Genomic DNA, 13,625 nt, shown 5'->3' on the forward strand with positions numbered 1-13,625 from the left:
TCATTGAATTTGTGATTATATGATGTTTTTAATATTTCTTTAACTTTAAGTACAATTTTTGTTATGGGTTGGCCTCACACAAGGTTTCTTCCTTTTTGGTCATTACCTTCCTCACTTTCTTTAAATTTGATGTATATCGTGTTTACATTGTCTATTTTTTATGTATTTTTATCTTGATCTCTTGAGGAGAAATAAATGAAACTAGAAACTAGAAACTGCAGTCTAGTGCATGTATAGTCTGCATGCGACCGCTTAGTTGGTGTTGATGATGGAGAGGCTCCTAAATAATGGGGATTAGGTGGTTTAGTTGCTGTGTTTGAAGGTAAGAAATTTGTCTTGAGTGTCAAACATATTTGTGTCTTTACTATGTAAACTTACATGATTGTAGTATTTCGTTAAGCTTAAGTAATTTCACAAAATAACACGTTGACATTGGCATTGCCATTGTAGTGCATGGCATCATGTAACCCAGAGAGCTCCCGAGAGCCCAGAATCTAAGACTTAGACAAGTAACACTTAACATAACAGACATTAATGCTAAGTCAATCGTATTTCAACACTGATTATTCTGAAGTAAAGCGTTCCTGAATAAAAGAAACTGCTGAGAATTATACTTATTCATATGAAGATGAAATAGAGGGGACGGACTAGGCCTAAACTTCAACTTTCAAGCTTGAAGTTTGGGCCGAGTCCGTCCCCGCTATTTTCATACCCCATGACTACATCGACAATCTCGCTAGCCGGCTAGCACCGGCGATATCAAAGGCCGGATCCCGCTCTGACCATATCCCTACATTGACCTAAATTTGAATAGGCCTAAAATCGACAGTTTGTCGTTACTAAAAAACAGGAGGTCGGAAACAAGTCCACATCTACCCCTGATAATTGTCTAATCACAATAAAACTGAAATAAAGGTTTACTTTGGACCTAGGCCTAGCCTACATGAAGCATTCCGATGAATGTCTAGATCTACGACAAACTATAGACCCCTAGATATATTTTTTGAAACTCAATGATCACACTTATTTGGAAGTCAGGCAAAAGAAATATTGAAATTGAGGTTTACATAGTGCGTAATACAGGATGAGCCCCGAACCCCGGCAAACACATTACAATTTGCAAGTGAGATCAAAACATGAAAATGAGCGTAACTTACTTTTATTCCTATGGAATGTCATTAGAATAGTATTGATGTTCCCTCCAAGATTTTCCGCTCCAATGAAGTTCACTCAGAAACCATGATTTCGAACATCAATTCTATAAACAGATAATTAGTCTAGCTATTTCGTTTCAGAAACTTCAAATTCGCAGAGTCCAAAAGAACGACACTTCGCACAGATATCGTAGGGAATTGTGGGACGGAAAAAAATGTTTAATGCATGAGTACATGAATAAAACATTAGCGTTTAATCCAATCATACAAGTGCATTATGCGTATTTTGACGTCATTCTCATGAATAAAACATTGACCCTCCAAAATCATCCTTCAAATTGTCCGCCGGCAGCCATGTTGGCTATGTACAAAACCTATGGGAAATAAAAACACGCGGAAAGAGTTCCCTCTCTAGTATACGTAAGATCGTATCTCTGTGCCTACAACACACAGTACAATGTCCCATGCAATGTCTATGTGCTTGTGTGCTTTACGCATACACACAACCCAGTGTGTAAGCACTGCGCGCATATCATATGCAAATAGGTAGACAGGCCAGTCTATTCTCAAGCAGGGTAGAGTAAGTTACTTACAAAGATAATCAAAGAGTTGCCTAAATTTTAGCAATATCAGTTTTAGGAAGAAAACAAACTGAATAATCATGCCTTTAGAATCTATTATAATGCAATGAAAATGATATTTAGCCACTGTATCTTCTGTTTGACATATTTCCCCATTATGTTGATACCCTTATTCCGAAATTGATGAACCTATATGGTATGATAAGTTTATTGAACTTTATTGAACCCTGTATGTCTAGACTATTCCATTTTCAGTTAGGTATGTGGTGCATCATAAATGACTTGGAAGTACTAACAATTGTTTTTCTCACAAGTAAAATGTATTCTTATAACTGCAGGAATTTATTTTTTCATAAAGATGTTATTTCTTAAGATTTATGTCTATCATTCATCCCATGTAAAGCTCCTACAGGTTGCATAGGGCCAATGTCTTATTACTCTGAAATCATATGTCCCCATAAGTAAGTGCTGTGTTCCACACTAAGTATAGATTAGACTCTCAAGTTGCCAATGGGAAGAGTGGTCATTGAAATCCTCTCTGACAGGCCCTCTGTCGCGAATGAGTAAAATCGTAAGCACAGCTTACATTGCAAAATTGGATGTTCAGTTGAATTTTTGGACAGTTGAAAATTAACGCATTTTGAAAATGAATAGAGTTTTGTGTCTGATATGAAGACAAATATTGGATTTTGGACCCTGAAATTTTTTTTTATGTTAAGCCGGCATGTACAATTTTGTACGCCAATGTTAGAAAAGACGCGCAAGCGTCGTTTTAAATCGTAAGCACAGCTTACATCGCAAAATTGGACGTTCGGTCAGATTTTTGGACAGTTGAAAATTAACGCAAAAAATTGCATTTTGAAAATGAATAGAGTTTTGACAAATAGACAAATATTGGATTTGGGACCCTGAAATTTTTAGAATTGGATGTTTAGAATTGCAAAATTGGACGTTCATTTAAATTTTTGAGAGGACTGCCTTTCAATAAAAAAAAATACTAATCAATAATAAAAACCCAATATTTTGAGCAAAATAGGAGTCATGCTGAATAATAGGCCTACAAAATCAGATTGATGTAAACATTTTGTATTTCGTTATTCATTGCACTATACATAATTACATGTACATATCAACTCGTTAACAAAAACTTTTGATAACAAAAAGTATTTTTGTCAAATCTCAAAAAAATGCCTCACATGGTATAAATTTAAACAGTTCTGACAAGAAGTAAATTCTAATTCCCATGTACTTTAACGAGTAACAAATAATTTTTTTCTGGCCTAACTGAAAAAAAAATACTGGTATAATAAAAATAACCGTTCAAATATTTGTTTTTTTCTTTACCAAATTCTAGGACATAAGTGCTATTCTGGAAAAGGCTGCTGGTGGCCAGTCCATTCTCGGTGAACTTGAAGAAGGTGGACCACAGAGTGCCTCTAACAGACGAAGAATGGTGAGAATAGTTGTATCCCACCTCATGGAGAAATATGGAAACAAGTAAGAAAATACTCAAAAATTTCCAAACAACTAACAAAATCAATAGACCAGGGTTGGAGCTTAGACCAGTCAAAAGCTATTTTTCACAAAAGTGGTGAAATGCAGGTTTGCTGCCAGCTTATGCATGCCCTGTTTGGGGATATATGAGGGATGGATATAAGTTCTCAACCTTCAGGTAGAAGGAGAAAAGATAAATTGATGATTTTCATATCCCTGATATGATTCAACAACTCTTAAAATTGGGGGGGGGGGAAGTTTCATTATAAAAATTAACTGAAATATTTGCTTTGTTACAAAACTTTGACTGTTTCAGGTTTCTGAAGATAACTTTTCAATAGAAAATGAAAAGACAGTTACAATCAATATTCATCTCCAAACTTGTTCAGATGCATGAGGGTCATGGTGCAGTGACATCACTGGAAGATGATTGCCCTTGCTGTGCTGCTAAAAAGTATGCAGCATAGTTTAAAGGCAGCAGGGAGCATCTGGAAGATGAATGAGTGCAAAATCTATTTACTAATTAAAGACAAATTTGTTCTTATATTATCTTATAGGTATCTGTAGTAGATCATTATCTTTTTCCTTTCTTCTTGGATCTTTATAATAATAGACCATCTGCTGAACAGAAGGTGGGCATGGCAATATCCATGATTCAACAATTTCCAGCACTGAAAGATGTTGAAGGACCTGGTTATGTAAGTATAAGTTTAATCACGTTAAAAGAACATCATTTGAAGCAGAAAATTGTGTTGTTATCAACAAGTTGTTTTTGTCCCATTGTACCATATGGCTTTCCCCATGAACAATAACTTTGAACAGAAGAGAAAATACCGGACTCATCTAACGCTTATTGGTGGCATTTCGGTTTCTCTCGTGCCATATTATTTCTGTTGTTCGATAACAACAATATGCGTTGTCAACTATTTTGCACCATCATAAGTGTTTAAATACTGAATTGAACAAAACTTTTACACTTAAATGTTACACTTTTTTAGGTTGTACTGTAAAGTAGGTGCTGTATATTCACTCATTGCTGTTACATGTATTTCTTTGTATAAATTTCGCACATAGGAAGCATGGTATACACCAGCAGTAGAGGGTGAACATGCAAAGGGCTTCATCGAAGAAAGGTTGAAAAATGTGAGAAAGAGAATGCCAAAGCAAGGGTGGACATCTTTGGAACCTTCAAGTTCAAGTGAGGAGAACCAGAAAGAACCATCAACCAAGGAAAAAAATTGAAGAACTAAAATCTAAAGGTATGTTAATGTGCCTAGTTTAAGTTTTGTTGCATGCTTTGTGAACATTGAATGTTTAATTATTACTGGCTCATCTTCAAGTTCAAGTTGGGTTTGGTAGGCTTACTTGATTACAATCTTCAGAATTATCAGATGATTTATAATGTTCCACATTCCACAGGGACCAGTCTTTGGTCTACCAATTTTCACCTCATGATGCTCAGCAGATTGCTTGTGATCAAGTTAGCTCAATCGGTAGGGCATTGTACTCCAGATCTTAAGGTTGTGTGTTCAAGTCCCAGTGCAGCCATGATTTGTATGTTTGATTGAAATTCCCTTGGCCACGGAACTAATTGCTTATTGTCTCAGCTACCGGTATAATATTCGGGGACTCCGAGAGCTGGTCCCAGTTGCAATATTGTTCTTCTAGATGTAGGCTGAATAGGGTTCTGTGCCCAATAGCAGCTGCATCCCTGGATGATGCTAAATGGAGTGTCTTTTGGGTGAAAGTGATCAATGCCATTTCTCTCAAAGTGTGTTGAGGCTGTGAGTTTACGCTTTAAATTTGTAGAGCGCACTTTAAAATCATCTGCATGGTTTTTTTTTTGTTGCTGCTTGTAACACTTAATCAACTTGCATCAAAGGCATGTTCCAACCTCTTACAAGAAACCTATAACTAGTTTAGATAAATTTTTACAGGAAGCTTAGTCTGATTCCTGCAGTGCATCTGGTCAGGAACTTACATCCCAGGGGGGGGGGGGGGTCTGTCCTCATTGAAAGGGGGGTATCATGCATGATCAAGGACTTGCCAAAAGCATCCTAAACAAGTATTTACGAATGCAAAAATATACACCCTAAATAAGTATGATTATCGGTAATTTGCTACCCTAAGTAAGTAATCCCCAAAGCAAGTAATAACTATTTTCAAACCAAGCAAATAGTGATATATGTTTTGCTTTCCGTGCATGAGGTCGGGCTAATTCAAGTGTTTGCGGGCATGTGCAAAGTGTTTTTGGCTGGGATTTGGGAATATTCCATCATTGTGATAAACTGTAGTGTTAAATGAACATGCAATTAGCCCTAAGTACACAGGTAAGGTAAAAAATTTTTTAAGACACTGAATGCGTAACTCATCGGTTTAAAAAAAGTGACCCTTTTTCTTGATTTTTGGTGATTTTGAGACCCTATTTAAGTTACGCACGTAACGTGCATGATTGTAAAAAACACCCTTTTTACGTGAATTCTTGGTCAAGCATGATACCCCCCCTTTCAATGAGGACAGACCCCCCCCCCCCCCCCGGGACTTACATCAGTGCACTAGATCTTAGGATTGATTGCCGTCAAATTTTAGAGCCTTAAACAGGTGTCACCGGCATGGTGGCCTAGTGGTTAGAGCGTCCGCCTCATGATCGGGGGGATCAGGGTTTGAACCCCAGCCGGGCCATACCAAAGGCTTTAAAAATGGTACCTACTGCTTTCTTGTCAGGCACTCGACATTAGAAGAATGGAGTAGGGAAGTTAAACACATGGCTACCAGTGGACTAACCCCCTGCTGTAGTTTCTCTACTTTCCAGTAGACATGTGGCCTAGGTTTATTGAAATGGAGATAGGCGCCGCTCTATGGGCCGAAAGGCTTGAGAAGGACTTTAACTTTTTGTAAAAGGTAGTTTAGGGTTTGCTGTAGGTAGCCTACTATTGATTTTGTTTTTTATCACCTTGTCTTTTTCAGAAAAAGATATGGAGCCGGAGAACTTGGAAGAAATGAATTAATGGCTTCAACATAATAATAGCCCTATCCCTAAAGTGGTGGAATTCATGAAGAAGACTGCACTGAAAAGACAAGAAGAAATTCACTCAGAGAAGAAATCTACCGTGCATGACATCGAGTTGCAATGGCCTCGACTCTTTGATGTCCCTAACATGGTATGGGGTAACTTTTGTTTTCTTGGTTTATGTCAAAAGTACAGTAAAGCATTAATTCTTGAGGTGTGCTTCTCAAAAACCCAAATAAAATTCCTCATTGATCTTTTTTGCCTGCCAGGACCAGTAACAAAAGTCTACCAAATTCTGCCTGTTTTTATTTGGAACTGATAATAATATACTTCCCTACATGTATCTTTTGCCAGGTGTCATTAACATAATCAAGGCCTAGCTCCTTGGTTGCTGGATATTCATTTTGCAATTAGACATTACACATGTGCCCACCCCAAAATTACCATACTGAATCAAGGTTTTACAATCCTTCTTTATGCATTTTAATTTGCATCACAGATAGATGGTGATTTCAGAGCAGTTCATGGGGATGTGTCTGACAGATTAATCATGAAATGGACTCAAGAACTGGCAAAAAAACTACTGCAGTATGGAGAAAAGCAAAGTCCACAAGTGCAAGCCGGTACATATTTTCCCCGGGGGGAGGGGCACTCAATATGAAAGTGACGTACGAGTAAGATCACACATCTCGAACATAGGGGTCTTTCGGTGATGCGTTCAAATGAAAAATAGGGGGTCTTTGGGTGACAAATGAAAAATAGGGGGTCTTTGGGTGACAAGTAAAAAAATAGGGTGTCTTTCAGTGACAGTCTAAAATCTGGGTTTTTCGGTGACACACCAAGCTAAAAAATGGGCTCTTTTTTAGTGTGATTAAATGGCATTTTTCTGAAAATCAAAAATTTGGGCAATTTTTGGGTCAGAGAGTGCAAAATTCATGGGTCTTTGGGTGACAGAAAAAAATTGGGTCATCAAATGGAAAAAACAGGGGTCTTTGGGTGACAGCAGTCCAAAAAAGGGGGTCTTTTTGATCGCACATGGTGCGAACTTCAATATTGAGTGCCCCCACCACCACCACCCCCACCCGGGGTATTTTCTGTAATATTTTGCTTTTCAATAATTTTGTATACTGTTGTAAAAAAGATGCGATTCAGTGTTAAAATATTTACCATGGAATTGCTCTATTTTAATTGAAGTTTGTTTTCCTTTCAGATATAGATGATCAAAGTGCACAGGATGCAGGTCTGACAGCACTGCCCTTGATACTGCCTACAGGAAAACTGTCAAACGCAAAGAAATCCAGGGCTACGGTGAAAGAAGCAATGGAGTCCTTCATTGATTTTCAGCCGGTAAGTATGGAGTAAATTTTAGTGCCTACTAAATGAAATGTTTGGGTATAGAGGTGGGATGCAGATGGGATATATCCAATTGGAGGATGTTTTTGTATATCTTCTTGCACATAAAATGAAAGAAATGCCTCAAGTACTCCATTTGGTTGAAAGTGATATGTAAAGAATGGGACACGTTCATCAAGACAACAACAGTTTGGCTGATGTGATGCTCACACAGTTTGTATTGCATAGATCTGTTTTACTTAATTGTTATCATCGGAGATGCCAGACTTCAGGAAATTTTTTTCAGCATCTCCAGTACAAAACAAGATTAAAAATTCATATTTTCAAGAAATTTTATTAGCGTTTCAGGAAAATGTAACCAAAGTCACTGGCATCTCTGTATCATTTTGATTATGGTTCGATTAACTGCAGAATTTGCATGCTTGTCGCACTACAACATTTGTAGCACATCCCACATGCAGCCCAAACTTTCCATGTTTGCTAATTGAAGTTCAGCTGACAGGTCCCTAATAGAACTCGACTCTCACTCTACACCTAGATCTGTGATAGATCTTTAGAACTGTGATATAAAGAAAGGTTAAGTTTATATGACAACTTCTATCATGATCATGGTCAAGTTACAGTAGTTACCCTCACTATATAGATTTGACAGACTGACCCATGATGTCAAACGCCAGGCAGTATAGTCAAATATTGTTCCTCGACCAGCAAAGTGTGTGCACACAATGTACATCAGGACCATGCTAAAGCTATATCTATCTACAACCCACTTACCAGTAAGAATTAAGTACGCAGACAGAAAATATCTAGATTTATTTTTTAAATGTAAATTAATCAGTAGATTTATTTTCTCTTTTTACAGATAGGGACAAACCTCCCTCAATACTTGGATGGACTCATGTCAAAGAGGCGGCAACCATTTGTCCTGGCCCTTGGCCCACAGAAAGCGCCAGCACAATATTTTGCTGTGGTTGAGGGCCGTGCCCTTAAGCAAGACAGCCTTCTGAAGGCTGTTGATGTGTGTTTCAAGTTGTTTTATGTACTTGACCTGGAGTATCCATCTGCGTGCTATACTACATGGGAGTTTATTCAAAAAGTTCTGTACCAGGTAAATGCCAAAGACAGGAACACCTCCTCCTGTGTGAGGTCATTAAGGACATATGTCCTTCATACTTAATTTTCAACCATTTAATGGTCAATGTCAGTTCAGCAGAACTCAAAATTCTGATATGTCTCCTAATTTGGATATGTCTGTATGCCATGTATGAAATTCAATACTAAAATGGATTTTACAAGTTCAGGTATCGAGGTACGTCAATTCCTCAAGGCAGCAGCTCCACGTGCGTACTTAAGCAGCATCTTCAATTGCTTGCGTGTGTACGCATGCGCCTTTAGGGTTCCTTTGTGACATCAGATAAATGCGTATCAATTTCACTGCCTATCCTTTTCAAATCTATTTTAGTCATTCGTATACAGGGGGGTACAAAGGGTATCCAAATTCCAATACCACATTTTGATTTTAAATTTTGCAAGCAACAAAAAAAAACAAAATTGCAAAGTGGCAAGTATGCCAACATTTTCATTTTGTCTGCTAAATACCTCTGCGTTTTAAATTGTATCTCTGCAAATTAATGCTAGTGGCTTTAGAAGATGGGTTTGTGACAAAAAGCTCAAACTTGTCATTTTTGTGGCAAATTATGGTTTTTCGATCAGTTAAATTTATAGACTAGGTTTAAGCCAAAATGTTTGCACAGATAACATTTAATGTTCATAAGTTAATATATAGCAGACACATTAAGCAAGTTTTGACATAATTACCACTGTGTGATATTGTTTTCTTGACATTAATATTCTGGTAGCAGAATTCAAAGACCTTAGCCCTCATTCATTATACTATGCCATTCATTATACTATGCCATAACCAAGGCGCATATCCAAATTGTGATTCGTATTTTGAGTTCCGCGAGTTGATGTTATTTATACCACTGGATGTACTGAACTACATAGGCCCTTCAAACTAGAATTTAATGAAAATGAAAATAATATGCTGAACTGCATACTTATCAATGTTTAGCTTGGGATCATTGTACTAACCTTGGTGTGATTGTGAGAGGAGAGGGTGGCCACTCATGTGTATACTTTCAAAAATGACCCCAAGCTAGGATTCACCAAAAGTGGTCAAATTTACCCCAAACAAGGATTTTAATTGACAAAACACACCCCAAACAAGGGGTAAAATACCATGTGATCACAAGGTGTGATTGCGCCAGTGAAATGACTAGAATCTATGAATAAGTGATGTAATGTGTGGTAATTGAGTTGTATTGCCTTTTTACAATTGAAGTGTTACAAATAGCAAGTTTTACTTTTACTGATGGAATTATGATACACGGCAAGTTTAAATTTAACTGATATTACTGCAAATAGCAAGTTTGAATTTAACTGATACATTATTAGAATTTGATTAATTTCAACTTTGAATTTAACTGATAGAATGACAACTATTAACTGATTAAAAAAAATGATGTAACTGATAGAATTGTAAATTATAGCAAGTTTCAGTTTAAGAATTGGTGTGACCCTTGGTACATTGCTGTTTGCTGACAAAGCATTTTTCAGATGTTGGACTTGCAGCTACTGCTCCCGAGTTGCAATAGAGTTACATAGAATGTGTAGAAGTATTTCTTTGAAATAGTTACAAATAGAATTTTATAGAGGGAATTTTCCAAAAGGTCCTTCCTGTTCAAAAACCCAATGTAAATACATTAATATGACTTTAAAATGGTACATGTGTAAAACCCATTGAAATGAGCCCGATACATAGTGTTTATGGATCGATCAGCAATACAGCTTGATTGGTGGCGAACACAAGTGAAGAAATTCATGTTTTAATTCGTACTTTTTCGATATGAACTGAAATTGAATTTGTTTTAAATTAATTAAGCAAATTGACTTCCATGTTATCCTGTAACTTATTCAGTATTAATGTACATCAGTGTAAAAAAATTGGGTAAACAGGAATGCAGATGATATGCAGCTTTTCTTGGGACAATTCATGTAATAACATCTAGGTGTCAGATGTGGTGTATCATATGCGTGTGTAAATGCCATCATTCCATGTGAATCTGATGCAGACACTTTGTAGATGGCATACAGATCTTCAATAGAGAAGATTCATCTTGACAAAACCAATATCAATTACTGACATGACAGTTTCGGCCATCCTGGTCGAAAGCCATCTTCTCTAGAGGGCGTTCCGACGAGAATTGGATCATAACTGTCAGGTCAGTAATTGATAATTGGTTTTGTCAAGATGAATCTTCTCTATTTATGATGTCAATGCAGTCAAACCAGATGAATTTATTCAAGAAAAAAGCATACAGATCAGATATTTGGCCTACTACCACATCATTGATCAATCAAGGTCAATTATTTGAAAAGCAAATTATAAAATATGTAATGTCTTAATAATGTTAGAAAATGCTTCAGTGCTTTTCAATTTGACAGTGTACTTTTTAGGATCAAATTTTAAATGTTACCACTCTTGTATTGCTATTTAGTGTTTTGGAAGCATCTAATATGTTCTTTATAAATAAATTATTTGTTTATGCACAATAATCTTTTAGTTTTTGTGTCTAATTAATGTGTTAAGCTTACAAGTAGTCGGATACAACTAACCACTGAAGTCAAAATCTGACTACATTGAAGTTGAAATTGACTACATTGAAGTGAAAGGATGGAGGAATGAAATGACCCTACTGTCTATTGCATTTGACCCCTTTTCATTTAAATGTAGTCAAATTTTGACCTTTTTGTAGTAATTTTTTACTTCATTTGGGTCATTTGTTGACTACCATTGTAGTCAAAATCATTTGACTACATCTAGTGGGTCATAAATGACCCCAATGGGTTCGGTGTATAGTTGACCCTGAGAATGGGGTCAAAAATGACTGTTATAGGGTCATTTTTGACTACCTATTTTTAAGTGTGTGGGGAGGGGTCACTGGGTAGTCTGGAGGCACAGACCCTTGGTTTTCGCAATTGGCAATGTGCGTAATGCAGAGTCTGAATCAGTGAGACTAGATTCACTATGTATTGTGACTGGCTCTTTGGAATCTAGTCTTTACTCTAGACCTGTTATTGGTTGAAGTGTCGAATAATTATGAGTCTGTGCTAATTGCAGACTTTTTAGTGGGGCTGTGTAATGAAAATGGTAGTCTTACGAGCAGTTATATGATACTCGCATTCGATTGAATATTGAAAATAAATGTAAACCTTTTTCCAGTTCAACCTCTAACAAATATTCACGTTTCCCGCATTTTCTCATATTGTACATCACACCCCTTTAATCTCCTCGATCATTATATGGTCAGGGCCTGGCCAGGCCTGCGTGCATGCTAGCTTAGTATATAGAAATAATATACCCATTGGCCCGTATTCTGAAGTCGGGTTTAACTTAAACTCAGGTTTAAAGTTGTGGTTTAAGTATGGATAGCAAATTGTGACATAAATCACTAACAGTAGAGATATCATTTTTCAGCTCATTTGGCTCTCAAATCATTCATAATTGTCTAGGAAGTTAAATATATGATTGTCTTCACCATCGATGAATCAGGAAAGAGCACAGTAAACATTAGAAACATACAACTTAATTTAAAAATTTGACACTTTTGGCTTCCCATAATTTTAGCACAGAGTTAGACCATGGTCTAAGTTAATCCTGACTTCAGAATACGAGCCATTATGTTCGCTTTTCGTTTACTTAAAGGTCAAGTCCACCCCAGAAAATGTTGATTTGAATAAATAGAGAAAAATCAGACAAATTAACATAACGCTGAAAATTTCATCAAAATCGGATGTAAAATAAAAAAGTTATGGCTTTTTGAAGTTTCGCTTATTTTTCACAAAACAGTGATAAGCACAACTCAGTGACATGCAAATGGGTCAGTCGGTGATGTCCAACACTCACTATTTATTTTGTTTTTTATTGTTTGAACTATACAATATTTCATTTTTTAAAACATATTTTATAATAAGGACCAACTAGACTGAACCATATAGTATCAAACAATGCTAATTCCACATGTTCAGGGAGGAATTAATTGTTGTCATTACGAGAATCCTGTGTTTAAAAAATACCCCACCAGCTTATAACACAGGAACTCCATTGCCTTGCGTGTTGTGTCAATGGGAGCTCAGGTGGGGTATTTGAAACCCCAATTTCAGATTTTGGGAGAGCTTCATTTCTCTCGTTTAAACTGGGGTGGGGTTCATCTGACTGCTGATAATGTCTTGCGTGTTAGTCAATGGGAGCTCAAGTGGGGTATTGACACCCCACTTTCAGTTTTTGGGAGAGTTTCATTTCTCTCGTTTAAACTGGGGTGGGGTCGATTTAGTGACTGCAGCTGCTGATAAGAGCTGATAAAACACTGTGCATGCCACCACATCAGGCTGATGAACGGCATGGAGTGGGATTGCAGCTCTCTTTGTTACGTAATAGTATAAACAAACTCTTCAGAGCTTCCTGGCTGACAGTAATCTTGAAAGAATATATTTGTATTCTATTTGTTTTAGGACATTAGCATGTCTAAAAAAGATTAAAAATTTAGATGGAGATCGAACTGAAATTTTCAACGATGCAAAATGACCCACAATTGCCGAAATAACAATAAGTTTTTTAAAAATCACCCCCAGTTAACTCCCTCTCTCTCCCTCTCTTGCTCTCTCTCTCCCTCTCTGCCAGGCCTTATGAAGGTCGCTTCTCCTTGGGAGAAGGTGGATTAGCTGGGAGAGTGCGTGGTTGTTTACTTAAGGATAACCATTCCTTGTTGATATTGGGATGGGGGGGGGGGGGGCGAGTGAAAGTAGCTTGGAATTTGAAATTGGGGTGTCAGAGGAGATCCATTTTTAAACACAAAGTTTCGTAATGTCTCCCTTGACAATGAGGAGAAAATTACAATATTTCATATTTCATGTAATAAAATACAAGAGAAATAGTGAGTGGATGACGTCATTGGTCTCCTCATTTGCATA

The 13,625-nt window shown here is 37.0% G+C and overlaps 1 protein-coding gene across 2 annotated transcripts; it reads left to right on the top strand.

Annotated features, from left to right (window-relative positions):
- Positions 1–235: 235 nt before the first annotated feature.
- Positions 236–11,210, top strand: LOC135156825 (uncharacterized). Of its 2 annotated transcripts, XM_064110434.1 has the most exons (8): positions 236–322; positions 3,090–3,232; positions 3,843–3,927; positions 4,304–4,488; positions 6,197–6,390; positions 6,739–6,862; positions 7,450–7,586; positions 8,455–11,210. In XM_064110434.1, exons 5-8 carry the CDS (start codon positions 6,283–6,285, stop codon positions 8,767–8,769), a joined length of 684 nt encoding a protein of 227 aa, XP_063966504.1. In that variant the 5' UTR covers positions 236–322; positions 3,090–3,232; positions 3,843–3,927; positions 4,304–4,488; positions 6,197–6,282; the 3' UTR covers positions 8,770–11,210. The 2 variants fall into 2 exon arrangements, with proteins under 2 accessions (XP_063966504.1, XP_063966505.1); XM_064110435.1 differs by lacking the exons at positions 236–322; positions 3,090–3,232; positions 3,843–3,927; positions 4,304–4,488 and having other exon boundaries at positions 6,219–6,390; positions 7,456–7,586.
- The last annotated feature ends 2,415 nt before the right edge of the window (positions 11,211–13,625 follow it).

The sequence above is a fragment of the Lytechinus pictus genome, chromosome 15, assembly GCF_037042905.1.
Source record: "Lytechinus pictus isolate F3 Inbred chromosome 15, Lp3.0, whole genome shotgun sequence".
Lineage (NCBI taxonomy): Eukaryota > Metazoa > Echinodermata > Echinoidea > Temnopleuroida > Toxopneustidae > Lytechinus > Lytechinus pictus.